Source organism: Giraffa tippelskirchi, chromosome 10 (genome assembly GCF_054371585.1).
Source record: "Giraffa tippelskirchi isolate mGirTip1 chromosome 10, T2T-mGirTip1v1.2.pri, whole genome shotgun sequence".
Lineage (NCBI taxonomy): Eukaryota > Metazoa > Chordata > Mammalia > Artiodactyla > Giraffidae > Giraffa > Giraffa tippelskirchi.
In genome coordinates, this window is record NC_137284.1 from 148,378,312 (window position 1) to 148,393,362 (window position 15,051).

Consider the following 15,051-nt stretch of genomic DNA (forward strand, 5'->3'; position numbering starts at 1 on the left):
GGTGGAGACATAGCTCTGCTTCATCAGAGTAGCCCAGAAAGCAGAGGGTCAATGGGACATGTAGAGGGAGGGGTGCTAGTTAAACATCGTGGGGAAGGAACTGGTGAAAAGAACTGAGAAGCTAGGGAAAGAACTTGGGATGAATTTTAATACCACAGAAGGTTCACTCGGTTCCTACTTCCTTAGATAAAGGATAAAGCTCAGACCCTTGAAACTCATCTTCCCATAGGGCAGATATCAATCAGACTGCAAGGATTTCCATGCCAATTGACTGAGAGAGTTGGCAGGTGTGACTAATGAATCCTTTTTTATACTAAGGATCAAGACTGGAAGAAGCAGCCTCTAAATGACAGACTTATAGAATCCTCATCCCAGTTCTCTCATTTGCACTTAATCCTGCTGTTCAGAATCCCTAAGTGGGTTATAAGTTCTGTTCCTGCTTTGTGTGTGTTTCCACTACAACCTTATTCTCAGGACAAGATTCAGGCATCAACATGAAGTGTATCCTATTAACCTTGCTGATGATAACTGGTGAGTGACTGAAGGTATCTCTTTCTTGTTTGATTGGGCCTCAACTAGGAGATACCCTGGAGAAGGAAATGGCAACCCACTCCAGTACTGTTGCCTGGAAAATCCCATGGACGGAGGAGCCTGGTAGGCTACAATCCATGGGGTCGCGAAGAGTCAGACACGACTGAGCGACTTCACTTTCACTTTTCACTTTCATGCATTGGAGAAGGAAATGGCAACCCACTCCAATATTCTTGCCTGGAGAATCCCAGGGACGGCGGAGCCTGGTGGGCTGCCATCTATGGGGTCGCACAGAGTCGGACACGACTGAGCAACTTAGCAGCAGCAGCAGCAGCAACTAGGAGATAAGGCTGTAGAGCTCTGTTGGGAGGGAGAGCTGATGGATCAGAATCAGGGAAGTTTGGGAAATATGTCATCTACCAGTCATTTTCTGTACAGGCTGTGCAGAAGCTTTTTAGTTTGATATACCATTACTTGTTGATTTTTGCTTTTGTTGCTTGTGTTGTTACTGTTGTATCAAAAAAATTGTTAAGACCCATGTTAAGGAGTTTCTTCCCTATGTTTCCTTCTAGGAATTTTATGGTATCCCATTTACAATAGCATCAAAAACAATAAAATACCTAGGAATAAATTTAACAAAGGAAGTGAAAGATCTGTACAATGAAAACTATAAGACTTTGAAGAAAGAAATTAAAGAAGACATAAACAAAATTGAGATATCTCATGTTCATAGATTGGAAGAATTAATGTTGTTAAAATTTCCATACTACTCAAAACCATCTATAGATTCAATGAAATCTCCATCAAAATTCCAATGACATTTTCCACAGAAATAAAAGAGCAGTCCTAAAATTTATATGGAATCACAAACGACCTCAAATAGCCAAAGCAGTCCTGAGAACAAAGCCAGAAGCATCATACTTCAAACTATACCACAAAACTATAGTAATTAGAACATTGTGGTATTGGCATAAAAATAGAGACATAGAACAATGAAACAGAATAGAGAGCCTAGAAATAAATGCTTATATATACAATCAGTTGATATTTGACAGAGGAGACAAGAACACTCGATGAAGAACAGATAGTTTCTTCAATAAATGGTGTTGGGGAAACTGAATAACCACATGTAGAAAAATGAAATGGGAAACTTGTCTTATACCACTCACAAAAATTAACTCAAAATGAATTAAATTACTTAAACAAAAGACCTGAAGCCTTGAGATTTCCTAGAAGAAAACATAGGAAAGAAGCTCCTAATTGATTTTCAAATGTGGAACCAGTCCTGCATACATAGCAGAAATCCCAGGTGGTCTTAGAGCATGTATAATGTTTTTTTATACATTGTTGAATTAGATTTGACTACTGTTTTGTTGAGGATTTTTGATCATGAGAGGGTGTTTTTTTTTTTTTTGTAGTTTTCTTGTAATGACTTTGTTTTTGGTATCAAGATAATGCTGGCCTCATAGAATAATTTAGGAGATATTCCCTCTGCTTCTATCTTCTGAAAAAGATTGCAGAGAATTGGTGTAACTTCTTACTTAAGTGTTTGGTAGAATTCATGAGTCAACTCATCTGGGCCCAGTGCTTTCTCTTTTGGAGGGTTATTGTTTAATTGATATCTTTAATAGATATAAACATATTTAGATTGTCTGTTTCTTCTTGTTTGTGTTTTGGCAAAGTATATCTTAGACAGAATTCATCTAGGTTTTCTTGTTTGTAGGCATAGAGTTGTTTATAGTATTCCTTTATGGTCCTTTTGGGCTTCCGGGTGGCACAGTGATAAAGAATCCACCTGATGATGCAGGAGACGTGGGAGATGTGGGTTTGATCCCTGGGTCAAGAATATCCCCTGGAGTAGGAAGTGGCAACCCACTCCAGTATTCTTGCCTAGAAAATTTGGTGGACAGAGGAGTGTGGTGGGCTACAGTTCATGGGGTTGCAAAGAGTCAGACATGACTGAGCATTCACGCTAACAAGAGATGATCTGGATTCAGGGATAGATTGTGGGAGTTAAATAAGACTTAGATTTATGTGCTGGAAGAGCTTAGAGTAAGAAGAAATGAGAACATTGCCTATGCCGGTGGTTTGCAACCTTTTTGACCATAAGAACCCCTCTTAGTCTTATTAATAAAACATGATGTATTAACATCATATATCTTGAGAGTCCCTTGGACTGCAAGGAGATCAAACCAGTCAATCCTAAAGAAATCAACCCGAAATATTTATTGGAAGGACTGATGCTGAAGCTGAAGCTGAAGCTCCAATATTTTGGGCACCTGATGTGACTAGCTGACTCAGTGGAAAAGAGCCTGATGCTGGGAAAGACTAAAGGATAAGATGGTTAGATATCATTACTGACTCAACAAACATAAATCTGAGCAAACTCCGAGAGACAGTGAAGGACAGGGAAACCTGGTGTGCTTCAGTCTATGGGGTTGCAAAGAGTCAGATACGACTTAGTGACTGAACAACAACATTAACATCATAAAAAGATTCAAAATATTTTAAGACTAAAAGGAATTCTTATGCTAAAAAAAGTTGCGAAGCAGGTGGCATTAGTGGTAAAGAATCCACCTGCCAGTGCAGGAGATGCAAGAGACATGGGTCTGATCTCTGGGTTGGGAAGATGCCCTGGAGTAGGAAATGGTAATGCACTGCAGTATTCTTGCCTGGAGAATCCCATGGACAGAGGAGCCTGGTGGGCAACAGTCCATGGGGTCACAAATAGTCAGACATTCCTGAAACAACTTAGCATGCATTAATGCATGCATGGCAGAAACCAGTTAATATTCAACAGATTTTAAAAATGCATGCATGTGTATATTTGGACAGAAGTACACGTCTGTATACATAATATTAGCTTTTGGTGACAGTGCTTGCTTCATATATGAATCCGTAAAACCCTTGCATTAATTTCAGAGCCCTCCAGTGGCCCTTTGCATGCAAAGTGAGTTTTACTCTAATCTCTCATTAATTCATTTGTATAATACCTACCTATGTATTGAGTTTCTACCATGTGCTGGGCATTATGCTGAGTGCTTGGGGATATTGTATAAGTCATTGTTATTTTACTGCTTATTAGATGAAAACCCATAGACCCAGAAATATAAATTGATATAGCAAGAGAAACCCCAATTGGAACATAGATTTTTTAAAAAAGTAATAGTTTTATATTTTCCTGTCTCCTTTCCTGAACTGGAGAAAGCAGTATTTGACCTAACTCGTTGAACCCACTAACCAAATGCCACCAAGAGCAACACCAGGAATTTTTTTAAGTGAGGTTTATTTAATTTTATGCAGCAGGGACAACACACTCGAACCTCATGTGTCCCAGTAAAGGGAACTTGGGAGGGCGTCTTAAAGGGTTTGATGGATAATTCAGAAGATGGAGTTAGAGAAATGGAGTCAGTTCAGAATTTGGTGTTGTCAAGAAGGAACGTTCTGACTCTAATTGGGGTACCCTAACCCTAGTTGGGTACTTCAAATGTTTTAATTAGTAGGTAGTAGGATTGACTTAGGGCCGGAGCTGTCACTGATAAAGAAGTAGCAATGGCACACAAAAAGGGTGATATCAGGCAGTATCCAGTGTTTAGTTATTTGGTAGGTAATGGAGAGGCTTTATCTGTATCTTTTTCTAAGTATTAGTTTGCAATTTATCAGTGTAAAAATATTCTTGAAACTGCCATAGTATAAAATAACATTTATTGAACACACATTATATGCATTATATGCCAGCATTCTTTCAAGCTATTTACATACATTAATGCATTCAATTTTCACAGCAACCTTAGGAGAGAAGTTCGTTTGTGATTTCAGTGTACAAATAAGGAGATTAAGATATAGAGATCTACCTAATTTGTACAAGTTCCTACTACTGGTAAGGATAGAGCTGGAATTTGAATCCAGATAATCTGTTTCCAGAGAATAAGTACTGTCCTGTATTTAAGTGCCCATCTGTTTAGAATACCTCTCCCTATATTTTCATGCCAGAATTAAATAAATTTTGATTAACTAATGAAATTATTGCTGTTGGAGTCACAATGACTGGTCTCTGAGCATCCCTGCAGTGTGCTAGTAGGAAAAGTCAGGGAGCTGCAGGACAGGCTGCATGACTGTGACTGTGGATAGAACCAAGAAGTCTTAAGCCTTTGGGAGATTGAAAATGAGCTAAGTCATCCTGAAAAACTGCAGACAAGGTGAAGAAAAGCAGGAGATCGTGTGGAGAAGAAGGATGTACATGGGATTTGGAATCAGATAGACTGAAATTGGGATCCTTGAACAAACCATCATTTACTAGTTGTATGACTTTAAGTATATTTCCTAAGGTTAAGTTCTTACTTTGTAAAATAATATAAAATGTATCCACTCTTTTTGTTTCCCTTGCAAATTAAAAAAAAATTTTTTTTTAAGTACTTAAAAAGCTTAGTGGGGCTTCGCAGGTGGTTCAGTGGTGAAGAATCCACTTGCCAGTGTAAGAGACATGGGTTCAATCCCTGGTTTGGGAAGATCCCCTGGAGGAGGAAATGGTAACCCACTCTAGTATTCTTGCCTGGGAAATCCCATAGACAGAGAGGCCTTGTGGGCTACAGTCCATGGGATCTGTCGGACATGACTGAGTGACTAAATAACAATAACAAAGTGCTTGGTACAGTGTTTGTACAGTATGGGACTCTAGTACCATGAAGTGAAAAGTGAAAAACTGTAGTAGGTTGCCATTTCCTTGCCAGGGGATCTTCCTGAACCAGGAATTGAACCCATGTCCCTTACATTAACAAGTGGGTTCTTTACCACTGAACCACCTGGAAAATCCCACTAAGCACTTTAGATATTTAAAAAAAATTTTTTTTTTAAATTTTCACAGGAAATAAAAAGATGGATTGGATGCATTTTATATTATTTTACAAAGTAAGAACTTAACCTTAGGAAATTTACTTAAAGTCATATAACTAGTAAATGATGGTTGATTCAAGGATTCTGACTTCAGTCTATCTGATTCCAAATCCTGTGTATGTCCTTCTCCTCTACATGATCTCCCTGCTTCTCTTCAGAAGGAAATGGCTGCCCATTCCAGTGTTCTTGCCTGGGAAATCCCATGGACAGAGGAGTCTGGTGGGCTACCATCCATGGGGTCACAAAAGAGTCGGACATCACTGAGCGACTAAGCAACAATAACAAAGTGCTTAGTACAGTCTTTGTACAGTATGGAGCTTAGTACCATAGGGTAGGCTAAGTGATTAATGGGGTAAATATTGATAATCAATCTGACTCTGGTGTCTTAAAATCTCCATAACTATGCCAGCTGCATTTAATCAGCTGGGTTATATCCCAATGATTCTTCTCTCTGTGTGTTTCAGGTGTTATGTCAGTTTTTGTTGAAGATGCTGCAGACCTAAACAATCTTTTCTATTTATTATATCTAAAATCCAGTTACAAGCCCTGTATGGGTACTCTGATTGCTCCTCAGTGGGTGATAACAGCAGCACACTGCTTCTTACCGTAAGTCATGGGGAATGTTCTACTCTATTAAGGCTTCCAGGCTGGGGCTCAGCACTCCTGTGGAAATTCTATAAAACTTGTGCTAGTCAGGAAGTCTTAATGATTCAGTGGAAAAGGGGAGCTCAAGTACACAGATAAAATTTAACTACACATTCTTACATTTAACATATTCAGAATGAAAACAGTTTTATGGTATAGTACAATATTTCATATACACATAAAAATAAACCTGCACATTGTTCTTAACATTTTTAAGATTCATCCAGAACTGTTAGATGTGACTGTACTTCATTTTTCATTGCTATATAATTTTTCATTGTGAATGTCGCATAGTTCGGTTCATTCTTTTCTTGATAGATGTTTCAGTTATTTCTAACTTTCTGCTATTTTGAAGTGTTACTGTAAACATACTTGTACCATGTACCTTAGAACGTATTCTTGTATATGTATCTGTGGGATATGTTCTGTATCTATATATGTATTGGTATCACAACATATTGCTTTATATCTGTAAGTACACCTCTTGGTATATAAATAGAATATATAATAAGGAGTGGAATTTCTTGGTTATAGAGCTTGCAAATGTTTCCTTTTACACACCCTCCAGCAATTTATGAATTCTTCCAACATTGGGTATTGTCAAGCTCTTTAATTTTTTTGCTGATTAAGTGTCAATTATCTTAATTGTGTTACTTTTACTAGTAGTGATGATCAACATCCTCCCTCCCCATCCTCCTCTTCCTTCTCCTGACAATAATGTATCTTTTGGGAAATACTCTTTTTTGTCTTTTGAACATTTTGTGTATTGTAAAAATACCGCTTCATAGGATTTCTATAGGTGCTCTAGATATTACTCGTTAGTCAGTTATACATGTGGAAAATATCTTCCACTCTGTGGCTTTATCTTCTCTTTATGATGTATTTTCATGCATTAGAGTTCTTAACATCAAAAAAATAGAGAAAATATATAAATAAATAAATCTTTATAAATAATAAATAATATATATAAATAAAAACCCAAATGGTACTTTGCAACTAACGTTTAAGACATATATTCAAACATATAAAGCATGCAAGCTTTCAATGAAAAAATAAGTGATTCATTAATGTAAAAAGAGTTACTACAGTATAATTAAATTTAAAACTTGAATTATCAGTCTTTATTTGTGGTTATTGATAATTGTGCCTAGTTGAAAATATCTTTTATGATCATAAGCAGAAAGATATTCCTTTACATTTACTTCTAAAGATTTTAAAGCTTTGATTTTCATATTTAAATTTTTCGTATAATTTGGAATTGATTTTTGTGAATGATGTGAAGTAGGCATCCAATTTTATTTTTTTTAACATGTTAAGCAAAATATCCAAATATCATTTGTAAGTAGTCCCTTCTTTCCCCACTGATCTACAGTATCTGTTAGTCATCTATCAAATTTCCATCTGTATGTGGGTCTGTTTCTGGGCTGTCATTGCTGTTCCATTGGTTTATTTATTATAGACCACAGTGCCTTAGTAATTATGACTTTATCATAATTTGTGATGTGTGATGTGGTTGGCCAGCCATCTTATTCTCATCAGGAATGCTTAGGAATTCTTTTATATAAATTTAAAAATCAACTTGTTGCATTCTATGAAAAATTCTATTGGGATTTATTTGGAAGTGCTTTGACTTTTTATATCAGTTGGACAGTAGTATTACTAATTATTAAAGAAGTGCAAATCAAAACCACAATGAGATATCACCTCACACCTGTCAGAATGGTAATCATGAAAAAATGTACAAATTACAAAAGTTGGAGAGGTTGTGGAGAAAAGAGAACTGATATACTATTCGTGGGAATGTAAATTGGTGCACCTGTGTGGAAACATTATGAAGTTTCTCAAAAAACTAAAAATAAAACTGTAACATGATCCAGCAATTCCATTCCTGGGCAAATATCCAGAAAAAATAAAAACAGTAATTAAAAAAGATAACACACCCCCGATGCTCATAGAAGCATGATTTACAGTAGCCAAGATATAGAAGCAACCCAAGTGTCCATCAACAGTTGAATGGATAAAGAAATTGTGAGATGTATATATATATATATATCTCCACACATATATATTCAATGAAAAGTTACTGAGGCATAAACAAAAGAAATTCTGCCATTTGCAGCAACATGGATGGACCTAGAGAATATTATGCTTAGTCAAATAAGTCAGAGAAAGACAAATACGATATGATTTCACTTAAATGTGGAATCTAAAAAATAATACAAATGAATGTATATGCAAAACAGAAACAGACTCCCAGATACAGAAAACAAGCTGGGATTTACCAGAGGGGAAACAGATGGGGGAAGGGGAAAGTTAGGGGTATAGGATTAACAGATACAGACTACTGTGTTTGAAATAGATATGCAACAAGGATATATTGTATAGAACAGGGAATTACAGCCATTACCTTTTAATGACTATGAATGGAGAATAATCTATAAAAATACTGAATCACTATCTTGTACACTTGAAACTAATATAATATTGTAAATCAAATATACTTCAATAAAAAGGAATAAAATAAAATTTCCACTTGATTAAATCTTCCATTTGTAAGTTTAGAATTTTGGGAGTGAATTTTCTAAATTTTTCCAAATTAAAAAATATTTTGATGAGGGAAACTTCCTCCACTGTTGGTTGATGGGGATGTGAATTGGTACAGCCATAATAGAAAGCAGCATGGAGGTTCCTTAAAAGATTAAAAATAGAGTTACCATATGACCTAGCAATCCTACTCCTGGGCATATATCCAAAAAACAAAAACTCTAATTCTGAAAGATATATGCACCCCATTGTTCATAGCAGCATTATTTATTGTACAATAACCAAGATATGGAAGCAACCTAAATGTCCAATGACAGATGAATAGATAAAGAAGATGTGGTATATTGATATAAAATGGAATATTACTCAGCCATAAAAAAGAATGGAATAATGCCATTTGCAGCAACATGGACGGACCTAGAGATTATCATACTAAGTGAAGTAAGTAAGACAAAGACAAAGATCATATGATATCACTTATTGTGGAATCTAAAAAAATGATACAAATGAACTTATATAAAAAACAGAAATAGATCCACAGACATAGAAAACAAACTTATGGTTACCAAAGGGGAAATGTAAGGAGGGATAAATGAGGAGTTTTGGATTAACAGATACACACTACTGTTTTGTGGTCTGAGAATGTGATCTATGTGATACTGATTCTTTGAAAATCATTGAGACTTACTTTTGGGACTAGTATGGAGTCAGTTTTTATAAATGTTTCTTGTGTGCTTGAAAGAAAGTGTACTCAATTTTATGGGTGAAGGTTTTATGTATGTTCAGTATATCCAGTGTATCAAACTTTTAAATTATGTAGTTCAAATCTTCTATATCCTTTCTAATTTTTTTTTTTTTTGCTTGATACCAGGAAATGAGAGGATTGTGTTGAAATTATTCCTCTATGTTAGTAGGCTGGTCAAAATAGTTCTATGAATTTATTTTTATTACTTTTTGTGTTTTAAAAATATATTTGTCTTATGGACTCTGAGGGAGCAGGTGAGGGTGGGATGTTCTGGGACAACAGCATTGAAACATGTATATTATCATATGTGAAACAGAACACCATTCCAAGTTCGATGCATGAGACAAATGCTTGGGGCTGGGGCAATGGGATGACCCAGAGGGATGGGATGGGGAGGGAGGTGGGAGGGGGGTCCAGGATGGGGAACACATGTAAACCCATGGCTGATTCATGTCAGTGTATGGCAAAAACCACTACAATATTGTCAAGTAATTAGCCCCCAACTAAAATAAATAAATTTATTAAAAATAAAAAAATATATATTTGAGGCTATTTTATTTGGTATCTATAAATTTAGGTACATTTATAAACTTAGGTACTTGGTACATTCCTGGTAAAATCAAACCTGTTATTATATGTCATTTCTTTCTCTCATACAGTTAATATGTTTTATCTTAAAACCTATTTTTGTCAGCTTTTAATACACCAACCTGGTTTTCTTTTGGTTACTGTTGTCCTGGTATATCATGTTTATATCTTTTCTTTTCCACCTTTCTGTATCCTTTTGATTTAAGCATGTATCTTAACTTATATATAGCAGGACTTAAAAAAATGTAATACTATAATTTGTCTTTTAATTGGTGAGGTTAGGCCATTTGTGGTTATTTTGATTAGTGCTATGTTTATATTTGCTTTTTACCTATTTTGAATTTCTACTGTATTTTGTTTGGGTAAAAATACTTTTGCTTTCTTCTTAGATTAGTAATTTAGATAACTTTTTAATTTTCCTTTTTTCTATTCTTTCAGTTATTACTTTGTAAATTTTAAGGGCTTCCCTGGTGGCTCAGCACACCTGGGTTCGATCCCTGGGTTGGGAACATCCCCTGGAGAAGGGAACGGCTACCCACTCTAGTATTCTGGCCTGGAGAAGTCCATGGACCGTATAGTCCATGGGGTCACAAAGAGTCGGATATGACTGACTTTCACTTTCACTTTTCAAATTTTAATATGAATATTTAATAAAGTCTTAAGTTAAACAATATCCTAATGTTCATCCTATACTCCTTCTCAGTTACTTTTCACTCATATTTCTCAGAGGCACCTACTATTCTGGTGCTTTTTCACCATAATTTAGTTTTCTGAAACATTATTTATTTTATTTTTGACTGTGCTGGGTCTTCATTGCTGGAAGTGGGCTTTCTCTAGTTGCAGTGAATGGGGGCTACTCTTTGTTGCCATGAGTGGGTTTCTCATTGCGGAGCATGGGCTCTAGAGCACAGTAGTTGTGGTGCACAGGCTCAGTTGTCCCGTGGCATGTGGGATCTTCCCGGACCAGGGATCACACTGGTGTCTCCTGCATTGTCAGACGGATTCTTTACCACTGAGCCATCAGGAAAGCCCTCCTTCATGCCATAGAGCTGTTTTAAGCTGAAATACACTTACCATAATTTGCCCAAGAATCATCTGTTTACTTATGAATTTTCTTCAATATAAGCAGACTTCTAAATTATAAATATATTTTACGATGTTGTTGTTGTTCAGTTGCAAAGTTGTGTCTGACTTTGCAATCCCATGGACTGCAGCATGCCAAGCTCCCCTGTCCTTCACTATCTTCTGGACTTTGCTCAAACTCATGTCCGTTGAGTCGGTGATGCTATCTAACCATCTCATCCTCTGCCGCCCCCTTCTCCTTTTGCATTCAGTCTTTCCCAGCATGAGGGTCTTTTCCAGTGACTTGACTCTACGTCAGGTGGCCAAAGTATTGGAGCTTCAGCTTCAGCATCAACCCTTCCAATGGATATTCAGGATTGATTTCCTTTAGGATTGACTAATTTGATCTCCTTGCAGTCCAAGGCACTCTCAAGAGTCTTCTCCAGCACCACAGTTTTATCTTATAAACTGCCAACAGAGTGATAAGAATAGATTGAGACAAATTATACTGCTGTTAGGAGACAAATAAATTTAGCATTGGGGATTTCAGCAGAAAAGTGGTGTTCAGTACTGATATGGTATTTATTTCACTGTTATGGTTGGAGAGACCCCTGAGCGGGAGACTCAGGGGCCTCAGAGAAGTGTCCTGTTCTGAATTTAGAATCTTGAGCCATATTAGTGAGTGGATTTCAACTGGATCTCAGTGGAACATCCAGTATTTTTGACTCTTATTCTTGTAAAGGACCATCAGAAAACCCTGTTAATTCAGCAAATTTTTGATTGAGATGAGTAGAGCATGGTATATTTGGATGATCCTCCCTAGCTTTAAAATATTTCAACTCTCTAAGCTGTTAATTATTTCATTTGTACAATCTCATATTTCCTGTTTACCCTCAACACTCAAAGAAGTCCACTTACAGAAACTACTACTTTCAGAGAAGCCTTGACTATCCACTTGTGCACTTCTTTCAGCTATTTCTGGGTGTCAGATTGAAGCTTCTCCCTGGAAATATGCTAAAATTGGAGACCAAGCTATTGTATGGCTTAAGTTCTGGAGGCAGCACTCACATTATAGTCTGGGTTAATGGCAACCATAAAGAAGACTGAGTGCTGAAGAATTGATGCTTTCAAACTGTGGTGTTGGAGAAGACTCTCGAGAGTCCCTTGGACAGCAAGGAGATCAAACCAGTCAATCCTAAAGGAAATCAACCCTGAATATTCATGAGAAAGACTAATGCTGAAGCTGAAGCTCCAATACTTTGGCCACCTGATACGAAGAGCTGACTCATTGGAAAAGACCCCAATGCTGGGAAAGACTGAGAGCAGGAGAAGGGGGTGACAGAAGATGAGATGGTTGTATGGCATTATCAACTCAATAGACAAGAGTTGGAGCAAACTCTGGGAGACAGTGAAGGATAGGGAAGCCTGGCGTGCTGCAGTGCCTGGGGTTGCACAGAGGCAGACATGACTGAGCAACTGAACAACAGCAGTGGCAACCCACTACATTTTATGGCAGACAACCTACATGACCACAAGTGGTAGCTATGCATAAAGGTTTAGGTGGACAAAGATGAGAGGAGGTTAAATGGATTACTATGGAAGGAAAGTGCACGTGACTGTGTGTGTGTGTGAGGAAGATAGGAAGAAAGAGAGAGAGATTAGGCTTGTGATATGTGATAGTAGATAGTATCAACCTTTTTTCTTTCCATTTTCCAGAGATCTCCAGGTTGTCTTAACTGGTGGAGCCATCACTTTTCAAGAGTTTATTGGGGAGATACTACCTTATGAGGAGGTCATCGTTCACCCAAACTTTACTCTCACTTCTCCTAAAAATGATCTTATGCTGATAAAGTTGTCTGTACCTCTCACCTTCTTCTCTACCAGCATGTTTCAGTTGCCTGTTTCCAATGCAAGTGACGTTTCAGATTGCTTGGTTTACACCTGGGTGGAGGAAAAAAGACCTTTTGGTGAGTGACTGTCAAAAAGGAATAGTTAGCTGTATTCTTGGGTATGTTCACATCTTCAGGATCTCTGAGGAGCCAGGGGAAGGAATTGGAACTAATTTTTAAGCATCCAATTGTAACAGTAGAAATAGAACAGTGGTGTCAGCTCTTTAGAATAGAAGGGATTATCTCCTTTAGGACTTTGGGAATCAAATCTAAATCAGTGTGTCGTGTGTATGTATCACATTGGTACACACTGCAGAAGGCTGAGGCTCAGGGATTTATGTTTGAGTTTTGGTTCTGCCATTATATGATTACTGACAGATCCTTTAACTTCTCTGAATCTTAATTTGTAAATTGGTGAAAATCATATTTTTCCTTTACCTGCCTATCAGTGATATGGTTATCACTTACAACAATGATAGATGCAACCATTTGTTGAACACTAATTATGTCCCAGGCACTAAGCATCCTATATGTATTATTCAGTCATCATCATATATCATGTAGATCAGTTTTCTTAGGATTTACATCTTATAAATGAGGAAACCAAGACTCAGGGAGATTAGCTAGTTGTCCAAAGTCATAAACTTCATGATGGCAGAGCTTGGATTCAGATATTGTTTGGAGTGTCTTGGTTGGTGTCACACCTTGATGCTGATAATCTTTCAAAGATGATAAATAAACAGGAGGACATGTTTAATCCATGATCTATTCCTTCAGTTCTTTCTCTGCAGTCCATTCTAACTGAAAAGAAGCCCTGAAGGAGAGGGAGACAAAATACCTTATGAAAATGCAAATAGAAATGAAAGCCTCCTTTATTTACTATGCTTAGGAAATACAAGAGGTTACCTGCATAGCTTCATGACTGAACTGAGTGTTGATTCAGCCTGCAGAACATTACTGCATAAAAAGTTCTTTGAAGATGTGTTCTGTGTGGGACACTTAAGAAAAAACACAGATGAATGCCAGGTAACCTTTCTCATTTCATTTGCCCATAAGCTCAGTCTCTGTTCTTTCTCTTTGTCTTTGTGTCTCTGTTACCTCTCATCCTTCATGAGGGTCTATATTTTGCAGACAGACTGAGAGCTCAGAGAGTAAAGGGCTGAAGAATGATGACTCTGACTCCTCCATCTTGTGTGAGAGATGAGAGAAATAGATTGTTGAGGAGTGTAAGGCTATCTTCCAGCTACCATTTTGAAATTTCTGTCCAGGGATGACTGGGAGGTGGGGGTAGTTAATGCAGTTGAAAGAAACTTTCACACTATTGTATCCCAGGCCCTTTTGCATGGCAGATATAGTGGCCTTTGCTTTTGTTCAAGAGTTGACAAATTTCCAGGTGGGAAGGAAGTTCTGATCCCCTCTGTTCTGTCTGGCAGGTGACCACAGCTGCACCAGCCACATGTGGCGATAAATTACAAGGAATTATGTCTTGGACAACTGGATGTTTTCTGACAGATAATTCTGCTGTCTTCACTAACATCTACAGCCACATTCCATGGATCAAGAGCATTATTTCTCCATAAGCTGATTCGCAACTCCATTGACACCCTTCCTACATCCCAGCTGATCCATGGAAACCACATTCTGTATCTTAGTCCCAATTTTTCCTAGGATCTAGGCTTGAGTGGAGTGTCAAAAGAAATCATTGATGACTCCTGGGTGTTGACATTTCTCTAGTTTCTTTAACTACTTCTTTGCTTATTCCCAGCTCACGAACAAGTGTTTATAACATTGGAAACATGGATGCTGGTCTCAAGAAGTGTAGCCCTACCAACTCAGATACTTCTGTTAAAATACTGCCTGTTTTATCCTAAGAACACAGAAGACAAGTGAATATGAGGAACAGTAACTACTAGGAGTCTGTTTGGGCGTGATGCAAACCACATAGCTGAGTGGTAATTGGCTGAAATTAGTTAGATGATTTAGTAATTATTCTAGTGACCAAATGTCTCCTGGGTGAGTGAGTGAGTGTGAGAGAGAGAGAGAGTGTATGTGTGTATGGGTTATAGTTAGTGTTTCCATTACCTACTTAAAAGATCTGTGAAATCAAAATTTTCTGAGGTTTGCTGAGGCCACCCATAGGTCAGTGTAATTTTG

The 15,051-nt window shown here is 37.3% G+C and overlaps 2 protein-coding genes across 2 annotated transcripts in view; both read left to right on the forward strand.

The window, feature by feature from the left end:
* LOC145523659 (maltase-glucoamylase-like) overlaps positions 1–15,051 on the forward strand; it is a 340,029-nt gene that overhangs the window by 30,357 nt on the left and 294,621 nt on the right. The window lies entirely within an intron of this gene.
* On the forward strand, positions 26–14,620 carry LOC145523671 (serine protease 58-like). The gene is made up of 5 exons (XM_081534392.1): positions 26–531; positions 5,889–6,030; positions 12,725–12,975; positions 13,787–13,923; positions 14,331–14,620. The coding sequence occupies exons 1-5, from the start codon at positions 495–497 to the stop codon at positions 14,475–14,477; spliced, it is 714 nt and encodes a 237-aa protein (XP_081390518.1). The 5' UTR covers positions 26–494; the 3' UTR covers positions 14,478–14,620.

What these genes read in the sequence shown, in the direction of transcription:
- LOC145523671 (XM_081534392.1), top strand. Translation starts at nt 495, where the DNA reads ATGAAGTGTATCCTATTAACCTTGCTGATGATAACTG. An exon ending in AACCTTGCTGATGATAACTG is followed by an intron (nt 532 to 5,888) that starts GTGAGTGACTGA and finishes TGTGTGTTTCAG; the next exon opens with GTGTTATGTCAGTTTTTGTT. An exon ending in GGAGGAAAAAAGACCTTTTG is followed by an intron (nt 12,976 to 13,786) that starts GTGAGTGACTGT and finishes TACTATGCTTAG; the next exon opens with GAAATACAAGAGGTTACCTG.